The 13,612-nt window shown below is 40.2% G+C and overlaps 1 protein-coding gene across 1 annotated transcript in view; it reads right to left on the bottom strand.

Annotated features, from left to right (window-relative positions):
- The window catches only part of lin28b (lin-28 homolog B (C. elegans)), a gene marked incomplete at its 5' end in the record, with an annotated part of 41,108 nt that extends 29,292 nt beyond the window's left edge, over nucleotides 1-11,816 (bottom strand). The window contains 3 exons of the mRNA XM_079572479.1: nucleotides 9,921-10,008; nucleotides 10,875-11,061; nucleotides 11,813-11,816. Coding sequence (XP_079428605.1) covers nucleotides 9,921-10,008; nucleotides 10,875-11,061; nucleotides 11,813-11,816 — 279 coding nt within the window. The remainder of the gene's footprint in view (nucleotides 1-9,920; nucleotides 10,009-10,874; nucleotides 11,062-11,812) is intronic.
- Nucleotides 11,817-13,612: the final 1,796 nt, after the last annotated feature.

The following is a 13,612-nucleotide window of genomic DNA, read 5'->3' as shown; positions in this document are numbered from 1 at the left end:
GAGCCGGCGTCATGCATTTAAACTCTTAATATTTGAATTTAAAAAAAAAAAAAGTCACGAATAATTAATGTGATTTTTTTACATTTTACATTTTTTACATACTTTGTCCTTTCTTAATTTTACAGTCTATGCTTTACCCCAGGGGCGGGGTCAGTCGAAGCACCAGGTTTAACACTGGCCACCATGTTTATAATATGTTTTATATTTCCTAATGCTCCATAAAACAGTTGATGAAATGTCGGCCCTAAAAACAAACTAATTTAAAAAGTGCAAACCCAGAACCACCAAAAACCAAAACCATACAGCTGTAAACATATATATGATTTCTGTAGCTTATTTTTCTAAGTCCATCGGTGTTTCTTGTGGAGTTTCATATTTATCCAAGCTGGTCATTTTAAGTTCTTTCCTCTTAGTCACTCCGAATGAGTCAAGAGTTGAGCTGTAGCATTTTCTTGGTATTTTTTTACGGGCTCGGGGAAAAAGTTATGGAACAAAAAAGAAAAGAAAGGAGGAAATAAAATATTCAGACGTTTTGACGCCTGGTGGCTCCTCGGACACGCCCCGTCCTCACGCAAATAAATGATTAAAACAACCGAATGTACGTAAATAAATTGTCTTTATAAAAGCCTCTGAACTGTATAATTTAGTTTTATCCTTCTGGATCTGAGAATAATGGAATGGAATGGTTCAGAAGGAAATTTAAATGCATTTGTTCAATCGTTACGTAGCTCAAAGTCATCGATGGTAATTTTCAGGCGTAAAACATCTCGGCCTTAAAATAGAGGACGGTTAAAAGACTGGTACTGAAAGGTTCCCAGCTTGACATATTTCTTTCGTCGGGAAAACGTACAAGAAGAAAGCTCTAAAACCTTATGAGTTACAAAGTAAAAGACTCCACCTTCTTCATATTGATTGAAGTCGGTTGTTTCTTCCACTTTGGTCATTTCCAACAAGTCAAGAGTCAGAAAACAAACAAACAAAACCTCAGACTGAAGTACGGAAAGTTCCTGGGCAGGTCCAGCTCAAATATGATTACAAAAACAGCTGATTTTGCTCAATACTATGGACTTTTTCAGAAGAAAGGTTTTTTCATTCAGGTTCTACAAATGGTAGCACTCGGGCACCAGCGAACCAAGGAAACCACGCACTAAAACTGTTTTCACGAGAGGAAAGTGAGTTCTAAGACCTACAACGAATAAAAAGGTCTTCAGACCGACTCCGCCTTCTTCATATTTATCTAAGTTGGTCATTTGGAGTTCCTTCCTCCGCGTTAGTCACTCCGAATGAGTCAAGCCGCAGCGTTTTCAGGGCATTTTTCTATAATTGTAAAACCAACACACACAAAAAGAGTTTATGGAAATGGGAAACTGTACATCAGAACTGTAAAACAAATGGTGCTTCCAAAGGTTAATTTGCCCGACAGCCTCTCTGAATGGACGGTACTGGACACTGTGGCCCTGTACGTGAGGATGGTCCTCTCCTGGACTGGAAGACGTTTGTTCAGAGAGAAGTTCCTCCACAAAAACACATGCTTTAGGTTTGACTGTGAGTCAGGCCGAATGAGTCACTATCGAGGAGGTAAAGGCTTTTGAAATATGAATAAAACATCAGCAACACCGGCCAACATTTGGGAAGGAAGAACCTCGTCCTTATTTCTGTCTGGTTAAAGAAAAAAATGAATCGATCAGAAGCATTAACGTTTGAGAGAAAACCGAAATGAGGGCACTTTGTTGGTCGAGCTCAAAGTTATAGGTTAGCAAGTTTTACACACAAAATAAACAACCTAACGATTATTCTGTAATCGATTAATCTATCGATTATTTTAACGATTAATTGATTAATCGCTTGGCTGTGAATGGTGTAGGAAAATTGTATATATGTCTATTTTTTGTCATTTTTTTCATCACATAAAGCTTAAGTGGTGCTGCTTAAGGACGTGTTGATGGAGGAAACTTAAAGTGAATGTTTGTTGGAGGCTCTTGGTGCCAATTCTGCTTTCTGATTGGACGAGACACAGACAGATTTTCATACAATTTACAATGTACTAAACACTGCAGACCCTACTATAAAAACAAAGTATTGCAGGTTTACATCAAAAATACTACATTTTCATGTCATTTTTGCTCTATTTGAGTCTGTGTGAACCAAAAAACGATTAATCGATTACTAAAATAGTTGTCAACTATTTAAATAATCGATAAGTCGTCGATTAATCAATTAGTTGTTTCAGCCCTAATGGAAGCATTATTTTGTGGTTTCCAGGGCACATCATTGTGCCATTTTTCAATTGCAAACATTAAAATTGATCAAAGTGCGCGGCCCGACCATTAGGTTAGTTTGAAATATTGCAAGATTCTACCACTTTTAGGCCTGCAAAATTCTAGGAATTCTCAACGTGGGAAATTTTACATGGGAATTAACGGGAATTAATGGGAATAAACGGAATTAACAGAACTGAACTTTGACATAAACTGAAGCATCAAGCTCTTCCTTTTTTTTTCACATATATTCATTATTCATTATTTATCGCAGCCATTCCCAAAGTCCTGGACATGGCGGCCCCCTCATCGATCTGAAAATCTCTCGGGGCCCCCGATAATAATTTACTTTATTCAAAGGAATTTGGGGATTTTATCGCTCCAATTAAAACAACATAAAGCAATGGCTGCAGGTTAAACACTGATTTATAATGGTATGTAGCAAATAAATACAGCTATGCACAATATTATATTGTTTTAAAAAGTCTATCATTTTAAGTCTGTTCTGTTTAATGCAGTGCTGTGTCAGACACAGGCCCCGCCCACTCCTCGTACAGTATTGGTCAGCGTCTCATAATCTGAGTGAGTGACAGGTGAATTTATCCAATCACAGAGTGATAAACAAAATAATGATATAAAACGTTGTCCCATTGTTAGAAAGAGCATTAAGCAGAATGTGGCTTTAGGAGAGTTGTTGACGATATGGTCCTCACACCTGGACAGGTCACTCATGGTTCAAAAACATCATTAACAGTTCACCAGTTGTTAATAAAACAAAAAGAAATGCAAAAATATCATTTAATATATCAATAAATGATATGATACAATATATATATATCAATATGTTTTTTTAAGCATTTTGACAGTTTTTCATTTAAAAGTTCACAAAATTATTGTGAATTTTTCACCACCCGTTTTTTATTATAATGCAAGAACAAGCCACTAAAATGTTTGCTGTGCCCCAACTCATTCCTAACGTTTTGAACATATTTGTAGCATCCCAGTTCTTCACAGGGATGACTTTATCGAACGTCGCAAGGTCACTTTCACCTTCACAAGATGGAAAACTAGCCTGCAAGTGTTTATGTTTTCCCCACAAATGTCTTGAGTTTATAATATAGCCTAATAAAGGAGGATAATGCTCATTTTGTTCCATTACTATAGGTAAAAAAAAAAACGGTATGCCTTTAAGTAATATTACACAATTGACAAAAAGGAATGTTCTTGGTCAAGTAACTTTGCAAACCTAGGCCCACACAAAGAATGACAGCCTAATCTTCATTATTGCACTAATTAAAAAAAGTCTTCATAAATCTATGTGTGAAAGGTTTTGCCTCACATTGTGGCGGCATCTGCACATGGGCAGCACTTACACTATTTTCCAGTCCAATACTTAAAAGTTGGAAGGTTTGTCAGATTGTGCAATGTCTAAGTCCTGTCCTGATTTATTGTGTTTTGAATAGAACAAAATGTGAATCTACAACGACCTGTACTGAGCAATAAGTTCACAAAGGCTTGATTTCTGCAGGACAGGTCAGGTTTTACTTTTGTTTTTAAAAATAAGTTATATGAACGTGTCCAGGAGCACTAACTTTTGAGATATGACTGTAATATAAACTGCTGGAATAATAATACAATTCCATGCATTTCAGAACACGTTTGTAGAGTTATAAACTACAGTATTAGCAGGGCTTTCACGTAATAAAAACTGATTTAGACTGAGGACATTGTGCACATATCTCCTTATAGCCATTCAGAACAATTGCATTTTTTTTTTTTTTACCTTTCAGGCATATTTCCCAAACTAAAAAAACAAAGAGTCCTTTCTCGTTCTTAATCTTGAACCTATTTTTACGGACTTCCCCCGTGGAGCCCCAGCCCGGTCACCCAAGGCCGAGCAGCCGCAGATCCACAACAACCACGCCGACGACAACAGCAGCAGCAGCAGCAGCAGTGCGGGGCGGGACGGAGAGGAACACGCTCTCCCCCCAACCCCGGAGGAGCTTCTCACGAGGTTATCCCCGGTTACGACCGAAAAGAAGAAGAAGAAAAAAACTAGGAAGGAAGGAGAGAGAGAGAGAGAGAGAGAGAGAGAGAGGGGGGAGGAAAAAAGTGGAAAAACACGGCAGAGGTATGCAACAACAAGCCCCCTCCTCCCCTGCCCTGACGCCCCCTCCCTCTCTCTCCCTCCCTCCCCCTGTAGCCCCGCCCCCCCGCCCACCCATACAAGGCCCGCTGTTTGTGAAGGAGCCGGGCGCCGGAGAGGAGCGAGGCCTCAGCGGCGCCACAGATATGCGCTCGATATGAGCTTTAAGGCCAGACGCTGCAGGTGAACAGAGGAAACAGGCTTCATTCAGACACGTTAGCTCAACATTACTGACGTAAACATGAGGGGGATGTACGGCCATGTTCTGTTTTCATAGAAAAAGAAGACAATTTATGATGTTTTCAGCGGCAAAATGTAAATAATGGATAGAGTCAGATTTAACCTCTGAACCCCCGCCTGAACCAAGCACGTTTTCTCCATGTTCAGCTTTACCCGAAACTAAAAGCTTCTCATTTGGAGAGTTCACAGTCTATGGGCCTATATGCCTCATTTGAAAGCTAAGACCATTTTTGTTGCTTTTTTGCCATGTGTTTGCTGCGTTTTTTGGAACTGCTCTAATGCTTTTTCTAACTTTTTTGTTGCCTTTTCATCCTCGTTTTCATCGCTATTTTGGCGCTGATTCTTAGGAAGCTTTTAGAAGAAGTCAAACTGGAGAAAATGTGCTTGGTTCAGGTGGGAGCTAAGAGGTTTGATGTGGTTCAACTGAGCCTTTCTTTCTTGGATCTTGTTTAGTTTTTGAATCAGTGAAAAAAATCTGTAAAAAAAAAAACTCTAGTGATGAGATTCACAGCTCTTTACTGGGAGCTGAGTCTGGGATCCCTTCATTTCAAAGAGCCGTTCAAAAGACTGGCTCTTTTTAATCTAACATTTTAAAAACACCTGACAGAGAACTCTCAATATCTAAGATGTGATTATAAAAGGCACTTTTTGTATCTCATCTAAAAAGACAATGGACTGATATTTACTCTTTAAAAACGTATTTGTGAATAAAATCTTGCACCAGAACTAAAAAGAGGCTGGAACTGTCTGACAAATCATTTTTACAGTTTAGCTTTGACTGTCACTTGTGTGGCCTGCTCCGGGGTTGGGCTGATTCTTCCCCCTTCAGGGGAATTCTGGGAGAAATTGACAGAAAAAAGATCTGTCTCTTTTCACAATTAAGATACAGTTCAAGACGTTCACCTTAAAGAGCCGCTCGGTCATGAACGTCACATCACTAAAAACTCAAATTTTGCCTTGATTTTTTGGGGGGTTCAAAGCTTAACAAATCCAGAATTAGATTTTTAAAAATCTCTCCAAAACAAAAAAAAAGTCTAAATATAGCAATATAAAGTCCAGGACGGTAAAGTTTGGAGTCTGTAGGACAAACCGGCACTGCAGTTCTGTCATGTGAGCACATGTGACGCATTTCTACAGTCTTTCTTAGCGGGTGTCTCCCAAACAGGAAATGACCATATTTGGATTATAGCACCTTGTATGGCACACATGGATATGAAATATGTCAATATATGTGAATGAATCCTCTCCTAATGTTATTGGCACCAGGACACAGACCTGACTCTGGCTGTTTTTTCTTTCATGAAAAGAACCTTAAAAAGGCAATGTTTGAATCAACTGGTCCAATAAAGACCTTTAAACCAAAGTGCCTCATGAGATGTTTCTCCAAAGTATGAGTTCATATTAAAATCAGATTTTGTCCTAAAGACATGCTATAGTGTCATATCATCTGCTTTAAAATGTATAGATGTCCAGAAGTCTTCCACTTGTTGTTTAGACAAAGTTTACACACCATTTATTACGACTAATCTCGCTCTATTTCAGACACTGTTTGATCCAGACTCGACTTGTTGAACCTGAGAGAGTCTGATATTCCAGGGCCAATGACATTAGCACTGATAACAATCTGGGATCGCTCCAGTTTAAACGTTTTTTAGTGCAGTATTTGTTTCTGATTGGATCGAGCACAGCTCCTTTAAGCCAATCACAGCCAAGTCTCACAACAAACCGCAAATCCATTAAATATTTAGTTTGGAAAATGTTGTGTGTTCGTGAGCGCCTCATGTTTTTCTGTCGGTGTTAACTAGTTAGTTAATTAGTATCAATAAAACTGCTACACCCGCCCACTCACCGCAATACTGCCATGTGATTGGCTCAGACCGCTGATGGGAGTTCTGGAGTTCAGCTCCTGGTTATGACTTTCTGCTTTAAAGCCTGTAATATGAATGAGACATATTACACTGGATCAATGATGACCTAACCAGGCTAAACCAGGACTAAAACAGGACCTAACCAGGACTAAACCAGGACTAAACCAGGACCTAACCAGCACTAAACCAGGACCTAACCAGGATTAAAACCAGGACCTAACCAGGACTAAACCAGGACCTAGCCAGGGGACCAATATCACACTGGATCATTGATGACCTAACCAGGCTAAACCAGGACTAAAACAGGACCTAACCAGGACTAAACCAGGACCTAACCAGCACTAAACCAGGACCTAACCAGGATTAAAACCAGGACCTAACCAGGACTAAACCAGGACCTAGCCAGGGGACCAATATCACACTGGATCATTGATGACCTAACCAGGACTAAAACAGGACTAAAACAGGACCTAACCAGGACTAAAACAGGACAAAAACAGGACCTAACCAGGACTAAACCAGGACCTAACCAGGACTAAACCAGGACTAAAACAGGACCTAACCAGGACTAAACCAGGACTAAAACAGGACTAAAACAGGACCTAACCAGGACTAAACCAGGACTAAAACAGAACCTAACCAGGACTAAACCAGGACTACATTTGGGTCTGGGCTCTTCATTCGGGGGTAATGGCAGATCCTGAAGCAGTACCATGTGAGGGCCAGTGTTTTAGGGAATCGTTCCACATTTCCTTTCTTTCTTTGATGCTTCATAAATGCACTTCGGCTCTGTGTTTTTCTGGTTTACACTTTGTTTACACCCTTTTCATACCCGGGTTACTCTATTGCAGCCAGGGGCAGGCGATACCAGGCCCGGGGCAGCTCGGCTCGGCAAAGCAGCACAGCTCCATGGAACACCGGCCAGGACTCCGTTTGATAAATATCACTGTACAGAACAAAGATGGAAACACTGGGGCTGCGCACTTCCAAAAACACCAAATCAGCTCTAAAAGAGGGTAAAATGGAACTAAATGAGGAAAATTAGGAAACTAAACATTTGTTTTGCAAATCTATAAGTTACGTGCCTTTTTTTTCTTTTCTTTAGGTGGAGTTTGTAAAAAAGGTGTCTATGTCAGTGTGATGAAGACGTTAGTGATCAGCTAACATCGTGATGAGGGGTGTAACGTAAAGTACGGTCCATTCGTTTAGCAGCACCAGTTTCAGTGCAGCAGAACCCATTCTTAATACGGACCTCTCCTATATTTGACTGTATTATTCATCAGAGCCGCCTTTTGAGTTGTACTTTGTAAACACTAGTCCTTTCTGGGGGGGGGTTAGCTTTGCAGTAAAACTAACGCCTGGAAATGAAATAGAAAAAAGTTTTGCCAACAGTTTCTCCTCTTTCCCTCTTGACCTTCATTGAACCAAACCCATTTTCTCCAGTTCAGCTTTACCCAAATGTAAACGCCGCTTACAGCCGAGTAACGCCACATTTGAAAGACCTACAAAACTGAGCTAGGATTTTTCTTGCATTTTTTATGTTTTTTGTCACGTTCTTTGGTCGGCGTTTTTGTTGTGTTTTAGCAACTTTTATGTTGTTTTTTTTCTTCGTTTTTGGTTGTGTTATTGAGGGTTTTTTTTGGTGCTTTCTTGTCACTCTTTTGTTGCTTTTGCTATTTTTGTTGCGCTATTTTGACTGTTTCTTTTAAGAAGCTTTTATATTTGGGCAATGCGAGGTTATGAACAAAATCCATATTGCATCACTATAAATAACTTGTCTCTGCAATACTATGTTTTGTTTTTTTGGATGGATGGATGGAGTAGCTGCTTCCTTCACCCCAGCTGACCTCGCCCAGCCCCCAGCCCCCAGCCCCCAGCCCGCGCTCCCACCTCCCCCACAGGGAAACCTGGGCTCCCTGTCAGTTCAGTTCAAAGGGTTCAGTGAGTTGGTTGTTAGACTTGTGTTGTTACTGGTTTACCTCCTGCATTCCACACACATATCCTCACATCTACCTTTGGCTCTTCTTTAAAGGAAATGACCCCCGTGTTTGGAGGCGGTTTCAACCTCTTAACCTCCGCCTCAACCGAGTGCATTTTCTCCAGTTCAGCTTTACCCAAATCTAAAAGCTCCTGGACTGGAGCTTACAGCCTACGGGCCTCACTAACTTTGTTGTTGATTTTTTTTGTCGCATTTTTGTCAAGTTTTTGGCACCTTTTTTGTCACCTTTCTGTCGCTCTTTCATTGCTCATTTGTTGCTCGTTTCTTTTCTCCTCACTTTTTTGTCTTGTTTTGTTGCCGTTTTAGATGCTTTTTTGAAGACGCCTTTAGATTTGTCCATCCTCACATTGTGACGTCATAAATGTTTTTACAAATTTTAACACAATAAAGGCCTCATTTTCACATGAATGTAGTAAAAACAAATATTTTTCTCATTTTCTCTATCAGTATCTACAAGAATCGTTTCAAATGAACATGTCTAGATTATGTTTATAACTTTAAACTCAGTGTGTGTCGCCTTTATTATAGAATAGAATAGTTATAGAACAGAATGACCAAACAATCCTTTTTTTACCAGTTTGAGTGCAAGGCCTTGTGTGCAGAGGCCACACTTTCATTTAGGGACTAAAGGTGTTGGGGAGAATACTTTGAAATTGTATTTAGTTACAGAATACTTGCCTTAAAATGTATTTAGTCACATATTCCGCTACTTCAATGAGAGTGCAGTATTCTGAATACTTCGAATACTTTCATGTTGATTTACATTATAATCATGCATTAAAGCGGTGTATGATTAAAAACATGCAACAGAGCTTCACACATTTGTCACAAATTCAAAATGCATGAAAGCACTTTGCAAATGCCCACAACCCCACACAACATACAGCCATGAATATGAAACTGACATGTTTAATTATTAATTAACTGCAAAGTATCGCTTTGATATTTGGAAAGTAACTGTATTCTAAAAACCCTCAAATGCGAAATTTACGCAGAATACAGTCACGCAAAATGAGTATTCTAAATACATTAGGTATTCCGGTACACATTTCGTGTTTTTAAAAAAAATAATCAAGTTTGGTGAAGCGCTTTAAACACACCACGTGCTCCCTCATAATACTCCCCTGAAAAGCAGCCGTCGCCATTTCTGTCAACTTTCCTTCGCTTCGACCACGTCTAAAATCGCGGGGTATTATCAGGATGGTGTAAAGTTAATTTTCCGGGTAAAACTTCGTTAAGAGCACGATAAACTCTGCAAACCGGAGATATAAGTTTGCATTAAGTTCTGACAAAGTGACAGGGAGATGACTCATTACTTTGAACTCATTACAAATGCGTAAATGTGAGACTTTACCTTCCCCTCGCGCGGACACATCCCCCCACGGGAGTAAACACCAAGGGCCAAATACCTCGAATGGCCCTTTCAGTGACGTCACACGGGAAGGGGGAAGGGGGGTGATGGGGGAGAGGCGCGTGAGCGTGGAGAGGCCGGTGCGTCTTTAAACAGCGCACAATGGGAACAAAATAATCGCGTTGTTTCGTTCGTTCCGGATTCATTTTTTTTTTTTGTTCCAATTATTTTTTTAATCTCCTAACTTGGACGCGTGAGGTAAGTTGTCCTTCGTCATCTTTATGTCGCTTATTCTAGCAGGAAACATGGATGGGTATTCCCAGCACCCACCCCCCACTCCAATATCAATGGGTTTGTTTGTTTTTTTGTCAAAGATTTCGTTCCCCACCATTTTACGCGCGGATTTCAATGAAACCTTTGCGTGGAAAGTCAAAAAGAAATAGCCTACAGACAGAAACAGAGTGGAGAAAAGTCTTTATTTTCAATGAAACGACAACAAAACCCTGTATAAATGTTGTTTCGTTTGGCTAAAGGAGTGTTTGCGCGATGCGTGCGTAATTGCGCGCTACAACGCCACTATAACTGCTGTGTTTTTATGAACGCCCGCAGTTTAAGCGAATGAGAGATCATTTCTCAGCTTCAAAAACGGAAGATATTGTGAGAAAACGCTAGGAACAGAGTTTGGGAAGCGTTGTTGCGTAAAAGTGATCCAAAAAATAACAGGGAACGGCGATTTCGTGGCGCATTTGAGAAGACAAGACTATTATCTTTCGGTGTGGGTGAAGAATAGGCCTGACCAACCTTTGGAATCCTTTGGGTCGGGTCAGGCTGAGCGTTTTCAACATGTATGAGCTGCCTCACACTGACAACAGATTCCACTAAATGGGAAAGGCAAAAAATGCCATGCGTAAAAACCGACTGGAAAAAGAGGGACATTCCCAGAAAAGATGAGCTTGATATTGGGGCCAAAAAAAGAAAAAAGGGGGGGGGAAAGTGTCATGTCTTCACTCACCTGTGGAGGAAGCGGACATGGCGTTGTCTATATAAGGGCAGGCAGGCAGCGCGGCTCCTGGTTCCCGTCCCGGGGTACAGGGTCAGCGATGTTGGGGACGCGTGGAGACCTCGGGACAGTCCGCTCTCCGTCGGGTGCTCCTGAGTGCGCGCGTCCCTCTCTCTGTGTCTCTCCCTCTCTGTGGCTCCTGTTACACGCTACGCTTAACTTTAACCTGGCGGATAAAAGCCAAGTGCAATCAAAGAGCTTTTCCATGGATGAATATTTGATGGCGTAAGGCGAGAGGAGCGCAGGCACCGTCGGAGATTTGTTTTACGTAAATGTGTGACTGCTCCAGATTGTCTGAACGGTCTCTGGAAAGCTCCCACAGCTATATATTGGCTGTCAGGGGTAGAAAGTTTGAAGAATCTATGTAAAAAAAAAAAAAAGAATCAGAATGGGGATGAGGACAGAGGATAAAGAAACGGACTCTATTCTGCGTAAAAAAAAAAAAATCCTTAGGGGATTTTGAATCTTGTAGTCTTTGAGTAATCTTTTTGTTGTTGTTGTTGTTACTATTATTGGTGGAATAAATCTGAAGACTAAAAGATAAGGTTGTTTTTTAGGGTTCAAAGCTCAACATGTCAAGCTACAAATTCTTTAGGGAAAAAAACATCAAAAACTTGTTTTAGCAATTTAATGAAGTTATATTTATTAACATTTTTAAGGTAGAATTCCGACTCACTCATTTCTTATGGACAGAACGTGGTCGGCACAGCCACAGGTTTAAATCGTTTGCCTTCATCTTTGTCACTTCCTGTCAGTGTCCAATAAGGAAGTGAAAAAGTGGGTCACATTTTTGGCAAAATCTTAGTTTATCCATGTTTTAGCAAAGATTGTGTCTAATGTGTCATATATAGGTTTGAGAGGATGGGTGTGGGCTTCTTCCTGTTACCCACCCATGTTCACCAGCAAAATGGACATGCCCTGCCTCATGGGGAAATAAAACACTGTAGGATCTGACATCGGACATTTTCCTCATATCAGGAGACACAGAAACCCCCAAATCTACAAGCTTCAGTGAAAACGCCAGAACTTAAGCTGTTGTCTAGTTTATAAGCGACATTGGAAATAACAAACTGCCATCCAGATGTGTAGAGGCACATCACATTCACTGTGATGTGCCTCCAGATGTGTAGAGGCACATCACATTCACTGTGATGTGCCTCCAGATGTGTAGAGGCATCACATTCACTGACTTGGAGCATTTTGTAAATCACTGACAACTTTATTTCATCATTCATAAACATTTGTTAATCACTAAAACATTCTATTAGCCTCTGACCTTTATTGTTTTTAGGCCCTATAAGATACTGAGCCCAAACCCTTCTCCGTGCTGACACAGGGACGGTGTTTCTATGGCAACACTACAGCAGCTATTTTGGTGCTTGTAAGTGATTTGAAAAGTTTTGCAAATGTTTTAAATAATGAATGAAACACAGGGGAGTTTTATTATTTAAACGGGCCCGTGTAGCTCCAGATTTGGAGCTCACTTAGAGGTTCTCGGACTTCTCACATCAGCCGCTACATAACCTGGGCCTGACACGTCTCCACAGTCAGCTGTGAGCTCTGCAAATGAAAAATAGATGATTGATGCACTTTTTATACATTGGTCACTACTGCCGGTCATTCTGTCCTTTTTGCCTCACCTTTTGTCTGTCACGTATTTCCTCACAGACACTCTGTTATCTCCACTGGACTCAGACTGACTCTCGGAGGGTTCAGCTTCACTCTGAGTCCGGTCAGGTCCAGTGGCGTGTCCTGCTTCAGCGTAAGGCCACCTCAGTCATTATTTAACTGATTTACATAAACAAAAAACGTCTGTGTGACTTTATTTGTGTCTAAAACAGCCACCCAGGCTCCTGCATTATAAAAAAATTATATCATAAATATCATAAATTAGAAAGTTATACTTTTTTCCCCTGGCAGCCCTAAAGTACCACGGCCCACTGGGAAACGTCCCAACTCTCCCGATTACCCAGCATGCCTTTAATGAAGTACATATAGAAAAAAAGTCTTTGACCAAAACAGCAAAACTATGATCAGAAAAAATCAAATACTAATAATTATAATATAGAAAGAAGTATTTAAAGCATTTTTGAACCATAAGCCTAATGCAGAGAGTAGAGAAACTTTTTCCATGAAACTTCTCCTGTACATCACGGATGTAAATGAGAGGAAGTTTTTACTGCATGTCTTCATCTAAGAGTAACATAATCACTTTTTAAGCCTAAAAATGGCCAAAATGGCAGATATTTTCATTGACAAAATCTGAATAATGGATGTAGCAAGGTTTCAATTTGTGGCTGATATAGCAACACAAGAAACCCACTTTTCCACAGTGGAGTTTGGATCTTGTTTTAGTTTTTTAATGGAAATATCTCTATAAATTCAAACTTGGCCTCATTTGTTGAAATGCAAAATTAAATAAATCAGGCAGGGAATTAGATATTAAAAAAAACTCTTTGGGGAAAACCTTTCAAAATATTGTTAAAGTCAAGACTGGAAAGTTTTGAGTCTGTAGACGCCACATTTCAGAAAGTGGCCCTCGATGAAGGCCAGTGTGAGAGGAACATCGCAAGAAAAGCCAGAAAAATGAAGAATGAGATCGGACACTTACTGAAGCGTGCAGAGTTACTATTTATCCGAAAATGGAAATTACAAATACATCTTTGGAGAAACACTGAATCTGAGCAATA

This window comes from Gobius niger (genome assembly GCF_951799975.1).
Source record: "Gobius niger genome assembly, chromosome: 15".
Taxonomy (NCBI): domain Eukaryota; kingdom Metazoa; phylum Chordata; class Actinopteri; order Gobiiformes; family Gobiidae; genus Gobius; species Gobius niger.
This window is presented reverse-complemented; position numbering and strand designations above follow the sequence as displayed.